General features: G+C 38.7%; 1 protein-coding gene across 4 annotated transcripts in view; it reads left to right on the forward strand.

Moving 5' to 3' along the window:
* LOC132825466 (TOM1-like protein 2) overlaps positions 1 to 13447 on the forward strand; it is a 70040-nt gene that overhangs the window by 35070 nt on the left and 21523 nt on the right. For 3 of the 4 annotated variants that reach the window (XM_060840774.1, XM_060840771.1, XM_060840772.1), the window contains exons 7-12: positions 3352 to 3468; positions 4984 to 5117; positions 7186 to 7234; positions 7342 to 7465; positions 9583 to 9712; positions 9826 to 9898. In XM_060840774.1, coding sequence (XP_060696757.1) covers positions 3352 to 3468; positions 4984 to 5117; positions 7186 to 7234; positions 7342 to 7465; positions 9583 to 9712; positions 9826 to 9898 — 627 coding nt within the window. The remainder of the gene's footprint in view (positions 1 to 3351; positions 3469 to 4983; positions 5118 to 7185; positions 7235 to 7341; positions 7466 to 9582; positions 9713 to 9825; positions 9899 to 13447) is intronic. The other variant, XM_060840773.1, reaches the window with a different exon arrangement.

Genomic DNA, 13447 nt, shown 5'->3' on the forward strand with positions numbered 1-13447 from the left:
CATTACTACCATGCTAAATGAGACCGACTTTAAAACAGATTGAGCTACTCTGAGCTGGATATCCACAAGATGTTGTGAGTCATCAACAAGAGACAAATTGTACTCCCAAAACAGTCTTCATCCTCATGCCCTGGTATGCCCCTCAACCGATCATCACCATCAAGCCAGGGATTAACCCTGCTTCATTGAAGGGCACAGAAGGCATTCCAGGATTAACATCAGGCCTACCTTGAAAAGAGAGATTAGCCTGGTGAAGCTACAAAATAGAATTACTTGTGTACCAAACATTGGAGACAGCATGCAAAAGACAGGAATAAGACATCCCACAACCAGTTGATTAGATCTAAAATCTGCACTGATGCCATCAGCAATCGTGAATGATGGGGGACAATTTAAACAATAAGCAGGAGGTGGAAGGTTCACAAATATCCTAATCCTAAACAATGGGGGAGCCCAGTACATCAGTCCAAAAGACAAGGCTGAAGTATATTTATCTATCTTCAGGCACATCTTCTTAATTGATGATTCATAAATTATTTTTTAAACACCTTTGATGTAGGAATGTTTCAAGTTTTATTTATTTTTAAATTCATTCAAGGGGTATGGGTTTTACTGGTTGAACCAGCATCTATTGCCTGTTAGTAATTGCCGTTGAGAGGGTAGTGGTGAGCTGCTGCCTTGAACTTCTGCCATCCATTCTGCTGTAGGCACACCAATGTTGTTGGGGAGGGCATTCCAGAATTTTGAGCCGGTGATGGTGAAGGAGCAACAATATATTTCCAAGTGAGGATGGAAAGTGACTTGGAGTGGAACTTGAAAATAGTGGCATATTTGCTGTTCTTTTTATAATTGGGAGTGGTCATGGGTTGAAGGTGCTGTCAGAAGAGCCTTGGTGAATTTCTACAGTCCATCAAATTGATAATTGATGGACTTAATGTAGTATTAAGCTTTCGTTTTGTTCATGGGATGTGGGTAGCATGTAAAAAGGAGAAAGTGAGGACTGCAGATGCTGGAGATCAGAGCTTAATGTGTTGCTAGAAAAGTGCAGCAGGTCAGGCAGCATCAAAGGAACAGGAGAATCGACATTTCTTCAAGCCTGAAGAAGGGCTTATGCCCAAAATGTCGATTCTCCTGTTCCTTTGATGCTGCCTGACCTGCTGCGCTTTTCCAGCAACACATTTTTAAGCATTGACTATGTCACTAGTAATGACCATCCCTAATTGTCCTGGAGAAACTGCCACTGCAGTTCTTGGGGCACAGGGGCACCTGCAATATTGTTAGGAGTGAACTTCCAGGATTTTGACCCAGTGACAAGAAAGGTAAAACAATGTAGTTCCGAGTCAAAGTGCTCTGTGACTTGGAAGGGAGCTTGCAAGAGATGTTGGTTTCATATATCTGCTGTCCTTGTCCTCCTAAGTAGGGGGTCATGGATTTGGAAAATGCTGTCTGAGGAGCTTTGAACTTCAACAGCACATCTTATGGATCGTACACACTGCTGCCACTTTGTGTCTGTTGTGGAGGAAGTGGGTATTTGTGGATGCTAATCAAGTGGACTGCTTTGTCCATGATGATGTCAGCCTTTGTGCTGTTGGAGCTGCAATTATCCAGCTAAATGGGGAATATTTTATCAGACTCCTGACCCATCTCTTGTAGATGGGTTAACCCTAAATCCCTCAAGTTTTGGGGAGTCAGGAGATGCGTTAGTTGGTGCTGAATTCCTAGCTTCTGACGTGATCTCATACCTGCAATGTTCAGTTCAGTTTCTGGTCAATTGTCTTTTAAAAAGAAAAATGTCTGCACCAGTGTTGCCAGAAATGCAATTGATTGTCAAGAGTTGGTGCTGAAAATGTGTTGCTAGTTAAAGCACAGCAGGTTAGGCAGCATCTCAGGAATAGGGAATTCGACGTTTCGAGCATAAGCCCTTATTCCTGAGATGCTGCCTAACCTGCTGTGCTTTAACTAGCAACACATTTTCAGCTGTGATCTCCAGCATCTGCAGACCTCATTTTTTACTGTCAAGAGTTGGTGGTTAGGTTCTGTCATTGCCCAGTGCTTGTGATGTGCAAGTCACTTGTCAGTCTGTCTGGATACTTTCCACGTCTTATTGCAATTTGAAATGGACTGCTTCGTTATCTGAGGGGTTGCAAATGGTACTGAGCATCGAACAACATTAGTGAATATCCCACTTTTAACCTTGTGATGGATGGGAGGTCGTTAATGAAGTAGCTGAGGATAGTTGAGCTTTGATCACAACCCTGCAGAACAAATGACAGGCAATGACCATAACTGATGAGGGATAATCTAGCCTGACATCACTGAATCCCCTATCAACAATATCTGGGGGTTAATATTGACTAAAAATTTAATTTGCCAAGCCATACTTTGGCTGCAAGAGCTGGACAGAGACTAAGAATTATGTGGCAAATAACTCCCCTCTGGTCATGAAAGTGACAGGCATTGATATGCCTGTTGACCAAATATAAGGAACACATCAGGCGCGTGATGAGATGCTGTTTGTTTTCCTGAATGTGTGTAGCTCCAACAACCAGTTAGTAGCTTGACACCATTTCTGAGAAACAACCTGCTTGATTGGAATCCCATCTGCACCACCTTTCAGTATTCATTCCCTTCGTCGCGGAAGTAAGTATGTGCCAGCTGTAAGATGTACTGCACTCACTAAGGTTCCTCTGACAGCACTGTCCAAACCCACGAGCTCTATTACTTAAGAGAATTAGGGTCGCAAATATGTAGGCACAGCATCATCTGCATGTTCCACTGGTAACCACACATGAGGTTGGAAGTACATCTCCTTTTCTTCACTCGCTGTATCAAAACCTTGAAACATCCTCATTAATAGTTTGTTGGGTGTCTTTGCACTAAAGACTGCAACAGTTAAATGAAGACAGCTCACCACCACCTTGCAGTAAATTCTGGCAGAGCCAGTGATGCCCACATGTCTAAAACAAATTTTAAAAAGCAGAATGATGGAGAATTGACTATTTTTAAATTCAGTTGAAATAATTTATTCTGGCAGTAAGTGTGTTATATGTTTTGTCTTAAACATCACTGGACTTTCACTTTCACATTGGAGAGGAATAAATTTGTTTGCAGTCCAATCAATTCTTCCTGCTGATTTTTGCATCAGACAATAACAAAGATCCAATGCTTGACCTATTCTGCTCAATTCAAGGCAGCATCAGATAAATGATGTGTGACTGGAATGGTGCAGTAGAGTAGACAACCATCTCCTAGTTTTTCAGTATGTGAGTGAATCTGTTTCTATGTGATATTTTCTATTGGTTAATCTTAGAATTTACTTTTTTGTTTTAAGTTGAGCTTTTTGTATGGTAGCTTGCCAGGTTGCGCAGCGAGTTGGATGTTGTCCGTGGAAATACAAAAGTTATGTCTGAAATGTTGACAGAAACAGTTCCTGGAGAAGAAAATCAATCTGACTTTGAGTTGCTGCAGGTGAGAATGCTGATGTTACTTGCAAATTATGTTTTTCGCTAGTGTTTCCCTGAAAGGTACCATAATAAAACATCTCAAGGTTGAAGTTTCAACTTTCAGTTACTTTGAACTTTGTGAAAAGTTTTTAGTAGCAATAAGTTCTCCAGTGGGAAGATTTTGTTACCTTATCATACAATCTGCACGCAACCTTGTGGCTCATTTTGGGGATTTTGGCAATCTGCTCGTCAAAGAAACATAGAAAATAGGTGCAGGATTAGGCCATTCAGCCCTTTTAACCTTGCACCACCATTCAATATGATCATGGTTGATCATGCAATCTCCGTATCCCCTTACCCTTTGACTCCTTTAGCTCTACAGCTCCCTTGAATATATCTAATGAACTGGCTCCAATAGCTTTCTGTAGAAGAGAATTCCACAGGTTCACATCTCTCTGTGAAGAAATTCTTTCTCCTCTCAGTCCTTAATGGCTTACCCCTTATTCTTAGACTGTTATCCCTGGTTCTGGACTTCCTCAACTTCGGGAACATTCTGACCGCATCTAGTCTGTCCAGGCTTTTATATTTCTGAGACTCTTTCTCCCCCACCCACCCCCAATTCTTCTAAATTCCAGTGAGTACAAGCGCAGTCGATCAGTCCTGCCATCCCGGAAATCAGTCTGGTGAAACTTTGTTGGACTCCCTCAGTAGCAAGAATCTCCTTCCTCCGACTGTGAGACCAAAACTGCATGCAATACTCAAGGTGTGGTCTCACCAAGGCCCTGTATAACTGCATAATAATTATAAATGGTGAAGGCATGTAGTAGTAGTAGTAGTAGTAGTAAAGGCGTACTGTTTTTAATGCAATGGAACACTCTTCTGCCGAAGGTCTGAAGTGAACTTGCAGTGAAATTATTGAAAAACAGAATGAAACCTTTAGATTTTTTGCCTTTATTTTTGTAAACCAGAGCTATCTATTCTGATTCCATGGCTGAGTCTTTTATCAGTATTCATTTGCATTTATTCCTTTCAAAGACATCTCTACATAGAATGAATGTTTTATATTTTGACATATAAGATTTCCTCAAAAGTTGAGTTTGAGCTAATCTTGATCTGTGAGCATGAAAAATGTGTTGTGGAGAAGCGCAACAGGTCAGGCAGCATCCAAGTAGCAGGAGAATCGACGTTCGGGCATAAGCCCTTCTTCAGGAATGATCTGTGAGCATAATGTGCTGAAATGTCCCCTAATTCAATCCTGATTATCACTAAATTGACAGGCTAATTCAAAAGCCACAATGCGCTGGTGTCTGAAATGGCAAAAGTCACATAGTTGGTCTGCAAGTGAGCAATTTTGAGCAATTCCTAATGTGTTCGGCCTAAATAATATTCAACCTAGGACAGCTTGATATGCCAAAAGAAATGCCTGTTTTCAATACTCTGTTGATCTTCATTCACCAAAGTTGTTATTAAACAAATTATTTGATTCACTATGCTTTTAGTACACAGAACTGGTTAACATGTCCTGTATCCTTCAATCAAGGAACTAAATCGCACATGTCGAGCAATGCAACAACGGGTGGTAGAACTTCTTTCCAATGTAACTAATGAAGAGATCACAGAGGAACTTCTACATGTAAATGATGATCTTAATAATGTTTTCCTTCGGTATGAAAGGTGAGTGACCAGCTTGCTGCTACTTTGTGTAAATGATCTTCCTCATTTGACAACACTAATTCCTAAATACTGCTGACTAACTCAATGATCTTATGTTTTGTAAACTGTAATTTAGAACCTAGAAGTGGAATAAACAATATCTGATACATGACTTATCACTCTGCCACATTCTCCCGATTAATTTGTGGAACTGCCTATTAATATTGTTATTGTGTCACCATATTACTCTGCAGCAAAATATATTCGGGCATTTACAAGTTCAAACTGACTACTTAAGGATAAGACAAACTGGCAAGACCCTGTGATAGACTTTGAAATCACTTTTTAAATTTTGGGAATGTTGGACACTTGGGACGGAATCAGATATGTTCTTGAGTGTCTAGGGGTCGGGGCGAAAGCAGGAGAATGAGGTTGAGAAACTTAGATTGAATGGCAGAGCAGACTCGATGGACTGAATGGCCTAATTTCTGCTCTTACAGTCTTCTAATCAAAGTAAGGGCCAAAGAAGTGAAGAGAGAACCCAGGAGCAAAAAGTAACATCAGTGTTGTTTAATTTCCATGCCTGCTATATGTTTTTTTTTGAGAGTAGTGAACCAAATAGAAGAATTTGCATTGTTTTAATTTCATATGCTACATCTTAGGAATGTGCTGGGGTCTTTTGAAGCTAATTGCTAGTAATGTATTACAATCATGCAAAAGAAATTAAGCTAAATAGAATAAACTAAGCAAATTAGATACAGCACACACTTAAAGATTTTGAAGCATACAGTAAAATACAATCTCAACAATGCTCCTTCATGATACTGCTTGAAAGAGAATTCCATTCGTTGTCGCATCTATATCATGGCTTTGACTTCTGGTCTTTCAAAATCTGAAAACCTCTTTGAGTCTTCATACAACTGAGCTTAATCTTTCTCAGCTTCTGATTACTGCTTCAGGGTTTTAACCAACCATTTCTCATTTGGAACTTTACTTTAACAGATGGAGTTTGTTTAACTTATTTCTCAGCAATTCTCAGCTGTCTCCCTTCAGGAGTAACCCTCTTATGCATCTATCTTCAGCCGATCATAGAATCATACAACATCAAAGAGGCCCTTTGGCTCACTCTGTACTGCCAAAACTATGTTAAATCTAGTCTAGGCTCACTTTGCTGCACTAGGCCCATAACCTTGAATGTTATGATACTTCAAGTATTTCTCTCAAGTATTTTTAAAGGTTGTGAAACAACCTGCCTCACCTATCATCCCAAGTATTGCATGGTAGTCTCCCACCACCCCCAGGTGAAAAAGCCTTTCCTCAAATCTTCTTTAAACCTCTTGCCTTTTACTGTATAAGTATGTCCCCTTGACGCATCAACTGAGGAGAACAGCTGTTCTCTAGCCACCCTGTACATGCCCCTCATAATGCTTTATACCTGGATCAGGTGTCATTTCTTGCCTCCCGTGTCTGCACACCCCCTCCATTCAAAGGAAACAACCTAATTCAGCTGAAACATTCCGTCCCAGGTGATGTCTTGGTGACTATCCTCTCCATCCCCTCCAGTGCAATCACATCACATCCTTCCTATGGTGTGGCAACCAATGCTGCGCACAGTATTCCAGCTGTGGCCAACCAGTTCTCTATTGCTCCACCATAATCACCTTGCTCTTACAATCTATGCACAACTAATAAAGGCAAGCATCCTGTATCCCACCATCACTATGCTATGAGCCTGTCCTTCAGGACTCAATAAAGTTTCTTCTGTCCAAAGAAAACATTCCCTTTCTTCTATCTGAAATTTAACGAATATTTCCTCCTAGTTTTCCCCCTTAACTCTCACAATGAAAACAAAATGACATTACTCTCTGGGACGTTTATTTTACGTTCTGTGCATTAAGAGAAATCACCATAGTTACAGAAATACTCACTAATTCAGCATTAAACCCCTTCATCGATATAGCTCAAACTCGCATGCCACAGGTTCAAAATCCAAACTCTAAAACAAACAATGTTAAAATGTATATAAATGAAATCCCCTGCATCATATCAGACAAATTGCTTTTCCTGGTGTGTCATGTCTTCTATGCAGATTTGAACGATGCAGATCAGGATGTGAAAGTCAGGATGCAAGAGATGGTGTAAGTAAAGACCATGCAATTCTAATTACAAAGATCTCTAGAAACTTTCAATGAATGGGTTTGTTTGCTCAATTCATGGTCTATTAATTTCTTATTCATTTCAATAGGTATTGAATGAAGTTACAGACACAGATAATCTAATAGACTTGGGCCCAGGTTCCCCTGCAGTTGTGAGCCCAATGGTTGGAAATATGAGTGCTCCTACTTTGTCCTCACAGCTCGCTGGGCTGGGTAAGGAAGTGGTTTCATGTCTTTGAACCTGGATCATCTAATCTACACGATAGGAATCAGAGAATTCTTATTAAATATGTTGGAATCCCAGCATTAACGTGTAGTGTTTAAAAATGTGTAAATTATTACTGAGTTGTTGTTCATCATATGATCCCTATAGTGCAGATACTCCAAAGAACATCCCACCCAGACCCACTCTTTCAATCTAGCCCTGTAAATCCAAATTAAACATGGCTAATTCACCTAGCTTGCATATCCTGGGACGCTATGGGGGAATTTATCATGTCCATTCCACTGATTTGTTTACCCCAATCTGAAACCAGTCTGCCTCTGCCTCACCATTTGGCATTCTATCCCTTTGGCACACTAATCCCGATCCATCTGGCATCCTAAACTCGCACTTGCCTTCTTTACTTATGAACTTTTAAAACTCCGAGTGCAGCAGCTAGCTGCCAAATACAGAAGCAGAGGAGGGATTTGGGAAGGATATTAAAAATAAGAAGTCCTGTGATAGAGAGATTTGAAAAATAATTTGATTGTATGCTCAGAGAAAAGGCAATGATACTGGAAGAAATAGTAAAGGATGTGTCCAGATGAATGAAAAAAACAAAATCATTACACATTCTGCTGTACGAAATCATAAAAACACAAAACAAGATGGGAGAATTGTTACAACCTGAAATCTGATTGAAGTGTCTAATCTAAAGGCGACAAGCATTGCTGTGGAAGAGGAAATGGTTTGAAGGTAATACATGTGTGAATCAAAGTATTGCAAAAGAATTAGTCTGAGAGTGCTGCAAGGTGAGAGGAAGTTGTTAAATATCACCCTGGAGATGGAGGAAATCATCAAGGATGATCCCTTTCTTGTTGGGTAGGAAGTTGAGTGTAAGTAAGAGCCCTATTGTCTGAGGGAGTCTGCTGTAAGCCTGAGAGCAGACATTCTCCAACTAGGATGGCATGGTTGAGGGCTTTATCAGCTAAATGGTGGGGATTGAGGTATAATGAATATTCCTTTGAAGTGCTGGTATGGTAAGAGAATGGTTAGAGTCCTTACAGGAAACAGGATGAGAAAAAATGTCAACACAGCTTTAGGAGTCAATCAACCAATGGTGAATGTTGTTCGGTAGCCTATGCCAGCAAACAGATGGAAAAGTCAGGGAAAGGAAGAATCAGACTTTGGAAATAGATGCAAACTTCCTGGCAAAAGAGGTGAGTGAAGGGACCCAAGTCGGATTGAAATATATTCCACAGAAAAGCTAGTATATATGCAACTTTCCATAGCAGCATCTTTTATTTGGAGGAAGTGAGTGGATTTGAAGGAGAAGTTGTTCAGTATGAGAACAAGTCAGGGGCACTAGTGGATGAGCCACTATTGAAGAAAAATGCAGAGAACCATCAAACTATCTTGAGGGTAATGAACGTTTCGAGCTTCCTTTGGACACTGCTTTTGCTTGTTCTTCCGTTATTGCCCTCTCTTGCCTTGGACTGTCATTTTTTTTTCCCAACATTTCCTGATACTATATTTGCTTTAAACCTAACAAATCTCTCTCCTGTTCTCTGGTTATAATGAAACTTTTTTTCAACCTGATATGTTAATTCTTTTACTCTAACCACAGATGCTGTCAGATCTGTTCAGTATTTTTTAATTATTCTTTTCATGAGATCTGGGTATTGCTGGCTAGGTCAGAATTTATTGCTAATCCCTAATTGCCCAGGGGGTAGCTAATGGTCAGCTGCATTGCTGTGGGTCTGGACTCGCATGCAGGATAAACCTGTCAAGGATGGCAGATTTCCTTCCCTAAAAGGACCATTAGTGAACCAGATGGGACTTTACCACAATTATGGGTGGCTACAAGGTCGCCATTAAGATAACTTTTTATTCTTAATTTTTATTAAATTCAAACATCTCTATCTACCATGATACAATTATTATCCATGGCCCACGACATTCTCCTAGAGTTCTGATTTACTAGTTCAGTGATATTAACACTATTTTGGCATGAGTCCTAAAATTTACATTATTTTCTATTGTTGCAGCTTTTCTTCGGCAGTATTTTTGCTTTTATGTCACCCCCTGAAATTAGCATAACAGTCAATGAAGTATTTTATTTTTACAGATCTGGGGGCAGACAGTGTTAGTGGCACCCTTAGCTCATTGACCAACTGCAATCCAGATGCTCGAGATTCAGCTAATTTTGATATGTTTGCACAGATCAGAAGCAGTTCTCAAACTGATGAGCGCAAAAAGTAAGTGTACCTAAGTTTGAATATGAACTTGAGATTTTGTACTCATGGAGTTGTAACTTCCCATTGAATGCCAACTACTCTGAATATTTGCAATGTGTATTTCTTGCTTGTAGTGTAACATATGAAGACTTGCAGTCAATTGGAGGATTGGCAACTGCTATTGATATTCAACAAAATGTAGCAGTGGTAAGGGCTTTAACTTTTTTTTAAAGTGAACTTTGAATTGAAATAAACTATTTTCATATGAAATTTTGAGCTTTTCATGAAAGTAAACTGTTTTGGTATTTCAGTTGAAAGATGGGTGATTAACCGATTCACACACCTTGCTTTATCTGCCAAACAAAAATGAAAAATATAGCTGAGACGTTCAATTTCAAAGGATCTTTTGTGCATCAGAATGATCAGTATTACTTTTGCTATGTTTTTGTTTGTCACTTTGTGTGTCATGCGCTACCACAATTGGCTATGTAGTTTGTTTTCAGTTTAATCAATAGTCTCAAAGATGCCACTCAATGTTGCTTTATTCCTATTAATATTCTCAAGTATAATACTTGCATTTAATCCTTTCTAAGCACTAAGTATCTATCCATGGAATTTTCAAAAAATACCTTACCCTTGTACTGCTTTTGGTCAAATGTCATGGGATGAATAAGTTTTAAGACGACTCAGCCAGTTTCACATGCACCAGCCAGTTTCAAAGCAGTGTTTACCTTACTGTTGTTAGAGTACTGAATGGACTTACAAAATCTTAACATTTGCCTGTACCTGTGTTTTTGTTTTTGCTGCTGTTTACCTATTTTTACGTATCTAAGCTACTTAAATCTGATCTGCCTGTATTGCTCACAAGACAAAGTTTTGTACACGTGACAACAAATTCAATTCAATTCAATTCAATTTAATTCTCTCCTCCATTTGGCGTACTAGTAGCAAGAATAAATTGGTGCAGGGTACATGTCACTTCTGTACTTTTGGGCTGTGTAGGGAGCCGCTGATGCCTTTGGTTGATAGCTACAGTGTGTTATGTTTTAGGATTGATGCAGGGTCTGGAAAATTACAGACAAATTTACCATTCCATGCTCCAGCACATGAATCTGTAAAATCTCAAACATCTAGATGGTTTGCCATTTCTAAAACACAAATGTTAACACCTCCAAAATGATTAAATATATCTCATGGCTAAATCTGATGCAGCTAGAGAAATGTGTATTATGATGAAGACAGCACTATTTTCGAACACTGTGCTGTAAGTTTGGGTGATGATTCCTTGCTTTGACAATTATGTCTCAAAAGTACAAAGAGCAGCTTTCCCACGATAAGGGAGGAAAATTTTGTTTTCTCCTCAGTTTATTGCCACTCCCAGTTTAAAAATGACAATAGAGCAATTGCAGCTTAGATTTACAGAACATTTCTTTTTCATAGCACTTTACATGTGAACAGTGCACACTGAGTAGAAAGGAAAGAAGTTTGAAAGGTGACCGTGCAGTTGTAGGTTGAAGTTTTGAGGTGATTTTGGAATCTAAGAGCTGAGACTTCAGAAGATGATAAGGATATGTTTTCTACTCCGTGTACTGTTCACATGCAAAGTCCTATGACAGAGATGTTTTGTAAATCCAAGCAGCAATTGTAGCTTTGTTTCCAGAGTAAATGAAGTGAATGCACAGTAGAGTGAAGGAATGAGCTACAACATTGAACTGGAAAAGAATGCAAAGGCTACAGTGTAAGAAAGGTTTGCATAATATAGGACATTTAATCAAGGATTGTTAGGGGTAAAACATCTTGCCTCCTCAGTATCCTGATCCCTAGCCTTCTGTATTTATTGATGTAATGAGTGAACCTAAAAAATAATTAGATAAGTAACTTTTTTTAAATTTTGACGTGCATATGGAGGCATGAATATATACATACACAAGGTTGGCTGAGTTGTTCTGTTAGTGAATGTTATTCCCAAACCCTATAAAGGATTAATGTTGGCTTGACCTGGACTTTCATTGCAATCTAGTATAATACTCTAGAAAACTTTCAGTACAAATCTCCTTTTCTCCAACTTTATGGATTGTGTTGGCTGTATATAAGCATCTATTCCTAAAGAGAAATTAAGGAATATGTAATGTGTGCAATTTGCTGTGACTTAATTGGTTCTATAACCACTTAGCAAAAGGTTCACATTCATTAAAGTAATTATCTGAATTGGCAGATTTAGAATTGAATATGAAACCAACATTTTCTGCAAATTCAAACTTTCTTTTTGTCAATCTTTACCTTCAAAGAACATCTTTTCTTCAGGGGGAAACTCTTGTTGAGTTTCGTAGAGTTCTCTGATATTACAAGAGAGCGGCATAGCCTCTCCATCTTAAAAAATCTTTAATTTTTGGAAATGTGTACTACACTTTAATGTGATTGAGACCCAAATGTAATTGAATGAAATTACAAAACAAATTGCAACTTCTTCAGCTTTGTTTCTGCATAATTCACTATGTGCTGCTCAAGGATTGTAAATTGTTTTGTGTTCCTTTGTACTTCAATGTTACTAATTGTTGCTCTCCATTATCTGTCTGTGTTTCATGAAGTGACCTTACTGTAGTGTTCATGGTTGTATACTTACACCCTACTCATTACTTGCTATCAAGGCTGCTATTTTGCTGTAGTTGTTTTTAGTTCTCATGACAGATCTTGAGATTTATTTTTGTAGAGTTTATTTTCTAACTGGTTTCATTTCTTAACTTGTAAATTTTTTTTCATGTTCAGAAATTACTGGAAAATGCTATTTTGCTAAATGCATAACATGAATGTTCTGATGTGAAAGAAGTATCTTTTTGATTATATGTCCACATTTAATAGATTTATTGTCATCCTGTTAGACCAGCAGATAGCATTTTAGTACTATGATTTGGATTTGAGGCTGCTTTAAAATTGGTCTGGAATGCTCAATGCGAATTTCAAAACGACTGCTGATTCTGGAGAATGTGGAAATTTTTTTTGGTATATATTAGCAAATGAAAAATTCAGATTCATTTAATCAAACTGTTTAAAGATTGGCTATGTTGATGTACCAACATATTTGTAACTTTCAAGAGTAATTTATCTATGCTTCACTGCTCCCTCAAAACAGTGTAATAGAACAGAACATGAACTCTTAGAATTTTTGCATAAACCACCTGAACCATGAATCTGTTCCCAAATCTGCTTGGCATTTTGTCAGAATGAACAGTCTTGAGCTCCTTACATCATACTCTTTAATCATAAAATCTCTTATTTTTGTGGATACAGTGGCTTTTCTGCCCACAATCCCAACTTTCTCCCATTGTCCCACTTCAGTTAGTGCTGCAATAGTTACATCTTCGGTACTTTGTTTGATTAACAGTTCTCTTCAGACGTGGAGTGAGTCCCTGCAGATTCCTCAATTGGTGGGCTGGAGAGCAGCTCAACCAAAATCAATACAGCAATTCCAGTTATTTCAAATAGAATGGTGTATAAAAGTAGGAAAGTTTTGCTAAAATTATATAAGGCATTAGTCTGGCCATAGTTGGAATACTGTGAATAGTTTTGAGTCCCTTATCTAAGTTAAGATATAATGGCATTGGAGACCGTCCTGGGGAAATTCACTAGGCTGATGCCAGGTATGGAAGGGCCCATCTTCTGAGGAGAGGCTGAGTAGATTGAGCCTGTTCTCTTTGCAGTATAGAAGAACAAAAGACAACCTTATGGAAAATATAAGATTTTTAGATGATTTGAGGG

The sequence above is a fragment of the Hemiscyllium ocellatum genome, chromosome 20 (genome assembly GCF_020745735.1).
Source record: "Hemiscyllium ocellatum isolate sHemOce1 chromosome 20, sHemOce1.pat.X.cur, whole genome shotgun sequence".
Taxonomy (NCBI): Eukaryota; Metazoa; Chordata; class Chondrichthyes; order Orectolobiformes; family Hemiscylliidae; genus Hemiscyllium; species Hemiscyllium ocellatum.